The following is a 13,096-nucleotide window of genomic DNA, read 5'->3' as shown; positions in this document are numbered from 1 at the left end:
GATGTGTGAAGATTCAGAAGTGATAACTAGGTCTTACCCTTCCTTCATTATGTCCCAGAAAGATACCCCCACCCTCTCATCACTTCTTTATTCCCTGTCCAGTTATCCTTCTCTCTGATCTTCTCTTCTCTATTTGACACATTCTTATTCTGTCACTCATCTTTCTCTATACCACTTTTACTGCTCAATTATGGCATCTCCTCCATCTTTCTTTCAGCATCTTGTCCCACTCTTGTTTTGCGGTTCTTCGTCTTTGCCCTGGTTTTTCATTTGACGTGATGTAATTTAAATCATTCCTCTTTCTCTAGACTTCACATCTCTAAGCCCATTTTAAACACGAGAGCAGTTTGTCCGATCTGTCATTGTCATACCACACGCCCTTCAATATCCCTCAAACATCTCCATTCCTCTCCGTCTGTCAGGGCATTGACAAATCAGCCAACAGCACAGGTTTTATTCGCAGACATTTCCACGGTAACCTCTGCCACACAGCCACTCAAACACACTGCCTGTCACTCTAATTGGCTCCTTGAACATCAAACTTGACTAATCCTGAAAGGTCTTCAGGACATCTCTGACATGGATACTGCACTGTTGCAGGAAGGTGACTGCAAATACAAAAAACTCCTCTCGGTGCACAACGTTGCTTGAATGTGTATTTCCCTCACATTCAGTGCAAATATGGGCTTAAAAAGTGCATATTATCTGTCAGTATCTTTAATTTATGTAAGTTCAAAGTGCAAACTGCCTGTATAGTAGTTTGAGACGTAACGCCCAGCGCAGGCATATGTGAGCACAGATGTTAAATGTGGTGCAGGCTCATGCTCAAATGGATCATGAAGATAGCATTACCGCCTTTTGTTACTCCCTCTTCTTTCAATCAGATCACAGAGACCCTTGTATGGCTTTATCTATCCTCCCCTGGGTAAAAGGGTGAATAAAGGGTAGAAGAATTTGATAAGGGCCAATCTCTGTGGTTTCTAGTTCGGTGTCAAAACTTCCCTGTTGTTACAAAGGTGCAGGGAGGAATTACATCATTCTCTATTAATTCAAATGCAACCTGTTGATTGTCATTTTGCCCTCTCGGTGTTCTCTGAGTTTTTTTTTCCTTGACCCATTTACCTAAAAGTGGCACCGAAGCATTTCGTCATGCTCTGGAAAAAAGAAAATTACTCTGACATTCACTGTGGCCTTCTTCCTTTGGGATGTGTAGCTGACAAGGGGAACTAGGGATTAAAAAACACCAGTGGTGGTAAAGACATTTCATTTACTCTGTGTGTGTATTTGTTCCTATATGTACAGCGTATCAGAGTTTATGTGAGCTGACATGTGACGCGTTTTGCTGGTATCACATGGAGCTGTCAAGCTGTTAGAAATATCAACGGACAAAATGTCCGGAGGGGAATACCCTAAATAAATATTATTAATATAATATTATTAATTAATAGCATATTGAATGTGTAACCTTTAAGATATATTGCCAAGACAACTTAAATATAAACTTATATGGCATAGAATTTAAGTATTTTAATATCGGTTGGATCCCTATAGCTTGATGACTATAGCTCTATAGTAGGTCAGACTGGACAAACCCTTCACTCCATCACCGCAAACCAGAAGGCTGATTGCAGGCTTGGCAGTTCCCTGAATGTTATTATATTATCGCTTGATGCCTCCTTTCCAAGTCCTTTTCATCCTTTGTCTTTGTCACTTCTCACATTGTTCAAGAGACAGCATCTTCATTTATCTTTTTGTTTTTGTTGTTTAAGTTGTTTAGTTAGAAAGGATTGAAATGCAAAGAAAATAACAGCATTTGTGTTTTATTGCTGTTTAAATGTAGGCTATTATATGGCTATTTCAAAACATATGTACGGTATATGTTCTACAGCGCATGGCCAGAATTGGGAAAATATTATTGGCTAGATTTGCCGTTCAAAAAAGAGCATAAACACTGCGTGTGTGTCTATGTGAGAATATAACATAATAAATTTACTTTGTATCTTATCAAGCCAAGAAATATGTAAAATAAAAGAAAATTTCATAAATAATTGCATCACAAACATATGTGCATGCAAAAAAGAAATCGGGTAAAAACTCAGCAGCTCCTCTAATCATCCACATTGTTTGTGTCGGCAGTCACTTACATTGAGTGTCTCATGGCTGTTATATTTGGCCCTGATGAGTGGAGTCTGAATGATGTCCAGGTTAGTTCCTGTCACTGTCACCTGGGTGTATCCACTATGAGAGAGAAGATTGACAACAAGGTTCAAATCATAGCTCAGATTATTTTGACAGATGGTGAAAAAAATTACTCACTGGGAAAGATATTGATGCTGAGGCATTAGCTCAGGCTGCTGGAGCAAAATTAAGAGGTTTCAGTTTTTTATCATCCGGTTGTGGATGATTAATTTTTTTTTCTTTTAACTAAACTTATTTGCTTCTTTAATTTCTCATTTCTGAAAAGCGCTCCTGCTTTACTGGGTTTTCTCCAGGATCTAAAGTGTCCATCAATATCCATTACCAGTGAGTAACATGCAAGCTTTTGTAAAAAAGTTATCTGACTGAAATGTGCCCTTCTACCATACCTGTAGATGCTCCACTCGGGCTCTATCTTGGTGATAGTGGGATCTTCCACATATTCAAACCGTAGGTCTTTCTGGAGATGAGCCTTGTCTATGCTCACAGACACGGACACGTTTCCATAGCCATTCAGGGAAGCGTGGGTTCGGCAGGTGAGCCACTGGCCGCCCCTCCTATAGTGATGACAGGATAATGAAACACTGGTCATATTAGTTAGTTATAGACAAATCAGTACCCTACTACAGCTGATCCAACAATATATCACATGATGCAGACGCTCGGGAGTCGTAATTCATTCCTGTGCAGACTACTAAATAAATCATTCAAAAACCAATATCAATGTAATATTTAAGATGGTTGACTGGTTGCTTAAGTGGACGTGGACAGATAGTTTATAGACTGAACATGGAATTATGTATTGATCAGTGTTAAACGGTGGATTACAATAATATATTACTATGTCTTTGCTAAATAATTTAAGACAATTTTTTAACGAATTACATCATTCATTTAAAAAAAAAAAATCACCATTGCTAATTAACAGATAGAAGCTTCATGATTAAAGAAACTTTAAACCAATCCTTGATCAACACCATTTTTTCTTTCTAGGAAAATTATTATCTCAGTTAATGTGTGGAAAAAATTATCTAGCAAAGATGAGAACTGTCGGAGGGGTTTGCTCCCTGTGGTTTGACTAAAACTGACTTTGACTGAGCTTTTAATTGACTCTTTATGTGTGATTGGCGGGATCAGCGCTTTCTGGCTCCCCGCTAACCTCAGATAAGTGCATGGCTGATCCTTAAACATGATTGACACGTTGCTCCCAGCGTCAAGGTGGCTGCCAGTGATGTTAACAATGGTTCCTCCAGAGACCGGCCCTCGGTTGGGCTTGAGGTTGTGAATCCTCGGGATCTGAAGAAAGGTCAGAGGTTGTAAATCAAGGTGAGCTGACGTAGGAAAATAAATTATGCATATTGACGGTGAGACTGTAGTGCTCAAAACACCATAAACTGCCTTAAATAGGAGATTAAGTTGAACGATGTATGGACCCAAATGATAGGAATTCTCAGTTAACAGTTACTAAACGAGAGAAGTTAAATATAGAATTTAATATATTTTTGTATGTGAAATGTTGTGCTTGCATTGTTAATTTGTTTACATTTGTGTAATTAACTAGATTTAATGCCTCACAGTTGGAGGCCTTTGCGAAACAATCAAGTTGTATTTTACATCGATGTCTGTCCAGTCTTATATGAAGCCATGACAGTACACATCTTCGGCCCAGCAGCACTGAAGATCCATACAATAATCACAGTTTCAAGGTGGACACTCAAAATTAGTGCCACCAATTCAGTATCTGACCAAAAGTCTCCCTCTAATGCTCCTGAGATATGACGTCAAATAATGGAAAATTGTTTTTTGCAGAATGTTACAATGTCACAGTGGAGCTGACCTTTGACCTTTTGGATATAAAATAACATTACTTCATCGTTTTATCCTATTAGACACTGATGGGAAATTTTCTCATAATAAGTGTACAAATTCTTGAGATATGGCCAAAAACATGTTTTGTTAGGGTACAGTCACCTTGAATTGTGACCACTGAAATCCAATCATTTCATTCTTGAGTCCAAGTGGACGTTTGTGCCAAATTTTAGGAAAGTTCCTTAAAGTGCTCTTGTGACAACACATTCACAAGGATGAGACAGAGACACACGGAACACACAGAGACTTTTGACCACCAAATTCTAATCAGTTCATCCCTGAATCCAAGTGGACGCCAAATTTTAGGAATTTCCTTGAGCTGTTGTGGTCACATGAATGGGATGGACAGATGAACAACCCAAAAACTTAATGCTTTTGGCCATGGCAGTCACCACGAGAGGCATAAAAACAGATAAACATGCCATGAACAATTTTAAATTTTACATTCATGTTAATATAACAAGTTCCGATGTTTCAATGCACTTTGTTCTTAGCCTCGTTATAAAAACAAAACTTTCTACCTATGTACAAGGAGGAGAAATGAGTGAACTTGCTCCTGTGTAATTAGAAAACCGGTTTGTTCTAACAGGATATGGGATCCAGAAATAAAATCTACTGAGCTTTCTCAGCTAAAGATACCTTTGAGTGTTAGTATACACCTGCGCTCACTAATCCCACTCACATACACTATACTGTGAAGAAAAGGCTTTGACACAGTAGCATCTGATGTAGTCAACTGGAAGCTGTGCATAAAATAAATCCTCCTCCAGTTCATTTGGCCTTCTTATAATCTCATCTGCAGCCTGCTGCGTGGTGTGACATCTAGACCTAACATCATATAATCCTGTACAGAGACCCCATTGAGAAATAAACCTCAGCCAGCGCCTATTAATGGACGGCAATAAAAATGATAAAACTCCATAAAACAGGTACATAATGGCAACAACTGCAAATTTATTTCAGAGAGTGTGCCAGTGCGCGAGGGATGGTGATTAATTGTGTGTAGAGTGGGTTTTCAAAGTGTTACGTGCGTGTTTTATGTGTTCATGTCAGAAGAATGTTTTTATAACCGTCAGTGTTTCTTTTTCATTCTACGCTCATTAGTGACCGCCAGTTATGTCTCACGTCTGATTCGCGACACATGAGAGAAATGCTGAGAGGGAAAGCCGCAACATGTCGGATCACAGCCAAAACGTGTGCGTATGGTATTAACACAGGAGGTGAGAACACAGACAATCAACAACCAGCAAGGTGCTAACATGCAGAGGGTGACATATGCAGCATGGGTGCCTTTGTGCTTATAGAAGCGAAACACTGTATGTAATGAATCCATAAACGAGAGTCTTTTTAACCATCAAATCAATCAGCCCTACGTCCAAGTGATGTAGAGCAGTGGTTCTCAACTTTTTTTCATGTCAAGGACCCCTTTACTAACATACATTCAGGGACCTCCATCTGAAAAGATGCTGGTTAGATATGATTACGACCAGAATTCTGTAGTTGCCAATTACAGTTGAGGAGATAAACGTGGAGGAAGTGAGACCTTTCATCAGAATAGTCACTCTTATTCATATTGGGCTCACTTCTATAGGGAATTAAATAGTAAAAATAAATGGACTTGAGCAGGGACACATGCACAATGCTGGGATAAATGGACAGACTAAGAAAAAAGAGGCGTTGTTCAGTAAGCTGGTCTGAAAATAATGTATAAAAATTTGGAAACTGCAAGCAGTGGCAGCCCTCCACCTATTTTTTGTATATTTTTTGTTAACAACATTTTAAAAAAAAGTTAAAAGAAAAAAAAAACGTAAAAATAAACTATTCCCCATATTTCTACCCCTGCTTGCACTTCTTAAGAGCCCCTGGGAGTCCCCTTACCCCTGGTTGAGAACCACTGGTGTAAAGACAGATTTTAGTGTGCTGTGTATTACAGGAAGACAAATCTAACACATTTTTTTCACTTTCAATATCATCATTTTCAAGTTGAAAAGTTCATGTTTGAAGAATACTATAAATCAAGTCATACTGCTGTGATACTGTGAAGTCACGAAAAAAAAATAGTATTACCTGCACGAATGATGATGACGAATGATTGAATATACAAAGGGCCGTTTCTGGGTGAAGTAAAATGATTGAATACTAAAAGTGTAGACTCACCACAAAATAGTAGTACTTGGAGGACTTTGCCATGAATTCTGGTCTGCACTCTCCAACACCAACACAGACCTGCACGTTCCCAGTATACTGGCTCTTCTCTGCTTTACCCATCTCACACACAATCCTGAAAAAAAACACACATTAGCATATTTGTGGAACATGAATGTAAAAAAACATATGGAAATTTATATACAGACACATTCTTATATTTACATACGCCATGCAAAAAATGCAAATTCAAAAATCTCTAGAAAACCCTGACGTGCATTTGCCTTGCCAGCAAAATGCCGAGCAGATTATGTAAAAAGAATGGACCTAAACTTGTTAAAACCTCAATAAAATAATGTATTATTTGGCAGCAACCTTACCTCCTGCACACTGCCAACTTGTGGGAGAAAAGGGAAAAGAGTCTCTATCCTTTTACATATGACCTCAAATACAGCTGCCTCTTCTGCTGGGTCAGCATTTGCTTAGAAACTGCTGGCGCACAACTTACTTTCTAAGCAGAAGAGGCCCTGGCTCTGTTGATAAGCCAACTTTAAACTAGTTTAAAATAATTTGACAGACGGCACCTGTAAGGTACCAAAGCACTGGATTAAACTTAAATGTCAACTAAATGTAACCTCCCGAACTTTAAAAATGATTACGGGAGTGTGTGTGTGTGTGTGTGTGCGCGTGCTACCAAAATACAGAGACCTGAGTTTTTCCTCTATTGCCCACAGCAGTACACATGGCTTGAAGTTAAATCAAACCTCAATTTCTTCTGGTCTAGGGATTAGGCTAATTTAGCATTAGTTTACCAGTCATGTCATAGTCTCTCTCTCTTTCTCTCTCTGTTACTCACTCGCCCTCTTTCACGCTGCCTCACACACAGACACACTTGCACACAAACACCCTGAGGTGAGTACTCTGACTCATTATCAGTTGGTCAGGCTGACTTGTTACGGCTCCGTCGTGCGAGTAACACAGGTAACATAGTGTTGTATCTGTGACTCAAGTGCCTTGTTCCCTGTAGGGCATGAAGTGTTCAGCTGTGGTCAAAGTGTTTTCAGTGGGATTATGGAAAGTGAAGGAAGAGCAGAAACACTTTGCTGAATTCAGGTTTTAGCTTTACTGCTCTTCCGCAATATCTTCTCCCTCTGGTTTCAGTGCAGCTGGAAAAAGACTATATTCATAGATATTATGTACATTTTGGTCGACAAAATGGCGAATTACTGCACACCAAAGCTCATTACAAGCAGTAATTATGAGTATATGTGATATTAATAGGTGCTTTGAAAGCTGCTGCCTCAAATGGGACGTAGTGCTCTGAAGGAATGTAAATTGAGACAAGGTGAAGATGTGCTATTTATTACATAGTGCTGCTAATGTTCTCTATTCAGGGTTTCCATACATATTCATGTACAAAATTTCAAAACTTTTCCATGACCATTCAAGGACCCATGATATTTCTACTTCTTGACCCACTTGTCCAGTGCTTTTTCAACATATCAGATTCAAAGTCTATTTTAACATAATAACAGTAAGCTGCCATACATACAGGAAGACAAAAAAGTCTCCGATAGTAAAAAAAAAAAGGTTAAAACATTGACACATATTAGAGCTACGTTACATTAACAGCTACAGAAAATAACTTCACCGTCATGTTTCATTATGTGGAATATCCACATTAGATAGCTGGAACTATCTCAATATGATCAACAAAATTCCTAGCCTTTTCCAAAACAACTTTTACTAATTCCATGACTTTTCCATGTCTGGAAAATGTGATTGTGATATTCCATGACTTTTCCAGGTTTCCCACAACTGTGGGAACCATGTGCATATTGTCATCAAAGTAAAATGGGACTTACTGTTCAGCAGGGATGTAGCCCTCGCGTATGGGGGTGCAATCCACTTCTGCCACCTTCACATTATCCTGAATCTCTCTGAACTCTAGTCCCAGATTCTCGCCATGAATAGTCACGAGCGTGCCGCCCTCCCTGGGACCCCGGAGAGGTGTAATCTGTAAGAGATTCAAATCTAGAATGATGATTTTGAAGATGTCATTTTCTTTGTTTTCCTAAACAAGACCTGGACCGAACATTTTGCTGATTACACACAGTAAAGTACCACTTGGCAGAAGACGATGAGAGGAAGTTCAAACGTATACTTTGCAGGAATTGTTGGCTAATGTTATCACCAGCAAAAGTGAAAGGGAAGGCCAACCCCATCTTTGTCTGCTTGGTGTTTTGCCTCACTATGCTTGCTACCACTTCCAACCTCATTTGCGCAGAAAAAAACAAGCAGAGGTCAGGGTCTCCGATCTTTCTAATTTTACATGAGAATATGAGAATTTTTTTTTTTAAATAACAATCCTGCATAGTTTACTTTTAATTTAAAACTCAAATAAGGAAAGGTTTAGATGTGAAAATTGTAGATAAGCGATTGTAAGAAAAGTAAAGGTAAGGTATAAATGACACCACTTTATTCATTTTCCTCTCTTTAAGTCTTTTGTCTACATGTTAAATTTGTAAAATATGTCTAGTGTTTTTTCTACACACAAAAAAATGTATTTAATGTAGCAGAATATTTTGAAAAAAAAAGGCTTTTTAACAAGGCAAATGACATCGAGACTGTGTTGTGTCTTATACTTCCTCAAATTCAAATTTCTTTGCCACATAACAAAAAGCTAATTTAATTTCTAAACATAAACTGGATCCCCTGTGAAGAGTAAAAGCTTTACATTGATACTTCACATTTTCATGTTCTTTGGGGATAAGTCCTTGGTGTGTTCTGTTCACACATTATGTAACTCTCTGAAAAAAATGATTTGCTAGAGGGCGATGGGGACAGGAGAGACATCTGCGGAAAAGAGACAATAAATGAAATAATAACAGCCTCAGTGACAGCTCAGAGGTCAAGACTCAGGGTCAAGGGATTGTCATTTCTCAATCCTGTATTCACTGAGAACGACGTCCATATATTACATAAGATGAACTAAAAACTTGGCATTGGATGACATCTTTGCAGTAATCACAGTGTCCTTTGATTTATCAGCAACATCTCTCATTGTTGATGAGGCGGTTCCAGCATCCATCAACACTTTACTCACACAATTACTTTTTGGCCAGTGAGAGTGTGTGTGTGTGTGTGTGTGTGTGTGTGTGTGTGTGTGTGTGTGTGTGTGTGTGTGTGTGTACACATCATCAGGGCAGCCCAGATGGATGGATGTTAGAGACGGACACAGAATATTCTCTTTCTATCTGTCTCTGTCAAGCAGAAGTCCTCCATGCTGCAGAAAGGGGCTTTAATGGTGCTGTGTCACCATTCTGCTGAAAAATAGTGATCCAGAGGATTTTCACTGAAGCTGAGGCTCTGATTGTTTCTCTGCTGTTTACAGTTGGCAGTGTGACCCCCTGCGGTGTTCAGGTAGAGTGCTGAGTGTGAGTGTGTGTGTTTGTGGCTTTATCTTTAGGCTTGAAAGTCTTGCTTGTTGTCGTATGATAATCCTTATGTCACTACCACATTATCACCAGACATTTTTAATTTGGTTATTTTTTCAAAGAAGTGAACTAAAACAAATTGAACTAGCTGGGCTTGAGAGGAAGTAGGCGAGCTCGAGCCAGGTCATGCACAACAGAAGTCCTGTGGCTGCCATGTGGGAGATATCGTTATAGTATGGTTCAATGTCTCTGATTAATAAGGCTCCCTGCTGATATCTTAATGAAAAAAAACAGCCTTCTGGGAAACGGAGCTACAATACATGCAATTAAAAAGATTGCACACAATGCGTCGTGGCTCTCCCATTTATTAGCAAATCTGGAAGATGAAGAGGGACAAAGAATTAAAGAGAAATGGTGAAGGAGAGGGAAGAAGCAAAGAATGAAAGAGAGAGGGGGTGAGACGCAATGAGGCGTTGATTAGATTTGTGACTTTGACAAGATAATTGACGGTTGGGTAGAGGCAAACACTTAATCACTTCTCTCTCTCTCTCTCCCTTTCTCTTTCCATCTTTCTCTGCGAGTCTCTTTCTCTCATATTGTTGATGGGAGATGTCATTATAATGAAGCGTATTAGAATGCATTAGAGCCCTGGTCGTCTTGAAAAGTCCTCACTCCTCACCCACTGACAGTTTTTATGGGGGACGTGAGAAGGCTGCAATATGTCCCTGCTGCAGCCTCGGGGATGTAAGGAGAAATACAGGGACCATCTCCGGGAATAAATCCACCGCATGGGGTGAAGACAAACAGTGGAGTGGAGGAATGATGGATTGCGCCTCACTGATCCAGACTCTTTAATAAGCGCAACGAGGGACAAAATGTCACCATCTTCTCATCGCCGTCCTCAAGAGTTGATTTGATTTCGCCTTGATAAAAATAATCAGAGTGGTTTGGGCTATTAATGAGTAGACAAGAGGCAATTAAGTCCCCGATTTTGAAGACGTCTATGTCCTCAATGTCCAAAGATTCCAGACTTTTCTCTGCTGTGTCTGTCTTCTGTCTATAAGGGCTGGGTATAAATTAAAAAAAATTACAATACCAATACCAGCACTCTTAAAATAAGAGTGATACCAACAGAGTATTAAATTTGATACCTATAATGTGATTAGGGTGGCGAACATTTGTGGTAGCATCTCAGGATGCTGAACTGTCAACTCTGTCATTCATGTTTTAAATCATTGTTTGCCAACGTTTGTATGTGAAAGCAGTTTTAGATCCAGCAGAGTTAACGGTTAAGTTACACTTTTAGTGTCTTTGCCCCAGGTGCACCATAAATAAACAAAAAAGTATATGTATTCAAATAGAGCTCCTAATTAACAGTCCAGCTCCTAAAATCTATTTGTGGTGGTCTGCCATAAATAGATGAATTGGTGGGAAAGCCTGGCTAATGAGACTTGCTCTGGAGATGGCTGCACATTATGTTGATCAAGCGGTGAGAAGAAACAATCCAGGATCAGAAACGCTGGCACAAAAAAAGAATGCAGGTATCATTTCACTAGAGATGTTTCAATATTACTTGGCAATGGGTTATACTGGTTGACACTTTAAACGTATTGAGTACTAATATCCAGTTCTACTGAATATTCCCCCTGTATTTTAAAAATTCCAGGATCTAATGAAAAATTCTGCTGCAGTGCATCAGATGAACATGATCTGAAGGGATCAGATGCGCGGTGCATTCAAGATTACAAGAAACAATGAGATTTTACGGTGCTGCTGTCAGTGAATCTCCACCAAGGTCGGCCACTTATCTGTATGCCGGTCAGTGTAGAATGATGTGGTGAGCGGACAGCGGAGAAGGGATTATCCTTCCATTCCTGCATCCCTCTACCCTCTCTCCGTCCAAACCCATCACTCCTCCGGACGCCAGAAGGGATTCCCTTTCCTGTCTTTTTTTATCCACGCTTTGCTTCATCCCTTCATCTCTAGTCAGTCGCCATCTGCTCCTGACTCTCGTCCTCAGGAAAAAGATGCAGAGAGGACCTTAAATCCATCATGGGGATATGGGGAGGGTGCAGGGGTCTTCTTCCTCCCCTTCAGCCTCACATGACTCTATTCTGGCTCAGAGGATCCATCCATCACCACTTCTCTTTCACTTAAGCCCAATCAATCCTCCTCTCCCGTCATCTGGGCATCTTTCCATCCATCTTTCCTTTGCATCCTCTTATCCTTCATCTCGCTGACCCTTATCCCTTCTGCTATAGACCCTTTTATATGTCTTGCGCAGGTCAAGTCCATTTGCCTCACATGGTGTCTGCGCTTTGCAGGAGCACGCTGGGTTAAGTGGGGTTTGCGCGACCATCTGTGCAGAGTTGATTGATAACTAGCAGGAATGAGGAGGATTTGTCTTTTTCTAGATGTTACATAGGTATGTTCACGCTGAAATCACAGCGTAAGTCAATTCTGTGAAAAACAAGCAGTCCAATTTAAAATCTGAAGAAATGAAAAAGGCCTGTTCAAATGACTGCTGTAATTGTGACTCTTGTGAAGGACTCCTTGATGAAAAAGAAATGTTTGATTCCGTGTCTAATGAGAATATTTAATTTGTGCACTGACGCGAGAGGCATCAGTTCTCTTTGCACTTTGTGTTGAGAGGCTCCTGCATGTCTGGATGATACGACATCGACCTTGTTGTTGCTTACAAGTAACACACACTTTGCCTGTATCAATATATATATTTCAGTTACTACAGCTAGCAGGCGGAAGTTGTACTATGTTTATTCACATTGTCCCTATCAAAGAAACTTTATAGATAAATAAATAAACTTTATTTTTCTTTCATAAATAAGTACTTAACTACTAAATAAACTACTGTTTCAATAAACCTACATAAAGTACTGTTACAATGAAGATAAATAAAGCACTATATAATAAATTAAAATAAAGTATTTTCATAATTGAGTAAAATGAAGTGGTGTAATAATGAAGTTTAATCAACTACTGTTATAATACAGTTCAATTTAAGTATCCTTGTGATAAAGTTACCTAAAGTATTTTTACAATGAAACAAATCCAATCGAAACCACCTGGCTCATCTCTGGCTGAAAGTGTTGATGTTTTTGCTGTGAACTTGAGCTTCCTGTCAACAGTTTTTAGCAGAAGTTAAACTGCTGCAGCAGTGCCATTAAACTTGAGTATTTACTCACTGTGTGCGAGAAATAAAATAACAGCTCTCCAGTTCATATAGGAATAATATTTGCATGTGTCACTGGTGCTAAATGGTTGCAAAAAAGCGACTACATAGCAGAGTCTGAAGCCCTGAAGATACAAAAGCACACACCTCACCAGCTCACACACAATCGCCCAATTTTAAGCTTCTAGTATGTCCTTCTTGATATGTCCGTCCAAGCACATGTGTTGTGCTAAAGACTTCTCTAATATCAGACTTGTGT

The 13,096-nt window shown here is 39.4% G+C and overlaps 1 protein-coding gene across 2 annotated transcripts in view; it reads right to left on the bottom strand.

Moving 5' to 3' along the window:
* The window catches only part of plxna4 (plexin A4), a 321,912-nt gene that overhangs the window by 53,459 nt on the left and 255,357 nt on the right, over positions 1–13,096 (bottom strand). For both annotated transcript variants that reach the window (XM_088072401.1, XM_042511045.2), the window contains exons 13-17: positions 8,076–8,227; positions 6,223–6,346; positions 3,356–3,492; positions 2,586–2,753; positions 2,145–2,238 (exon numbers count right to left, since the gene is read on the bottom strand). In XM_088072401.1, coding sequence (XP_087928527.1) covers positions 2,145–2,238; positions 2,586–2,753; positions 3,356–3,492; positions 6,223–6,346; positions 8,076–8,227 — 675 coding nt within the window. The remainder of the gene's footprint in view (positions 1–2,144; positions 2,239–2,585; positions 2,754–3,355; positions 3,493–6,222; positions 6,347–8,075; positions 8,228–13,096) is intronic.

Source organism: Plectropomus leopardus, chromosome 22, assembly GCF_026936395.1.
Source record: "Plectropomus leopardus strain MGB_pleo_1.0 chromosome 22, ASM2693639v1, whole genome shotgun sequence".
In the NCBI taxonomy this organism is placed as follows: domain Eukaryota; kingdom Metazoa; phylum Chordata; class Actinopteri; order Perciformes; family Serranidae; genus Plectropomus; species Plectropomus leopardus.
Note: the sequence above shows the minus strand (reverse complement) of the source record. Positions and strands in the feature narration are given on the sequence as shown.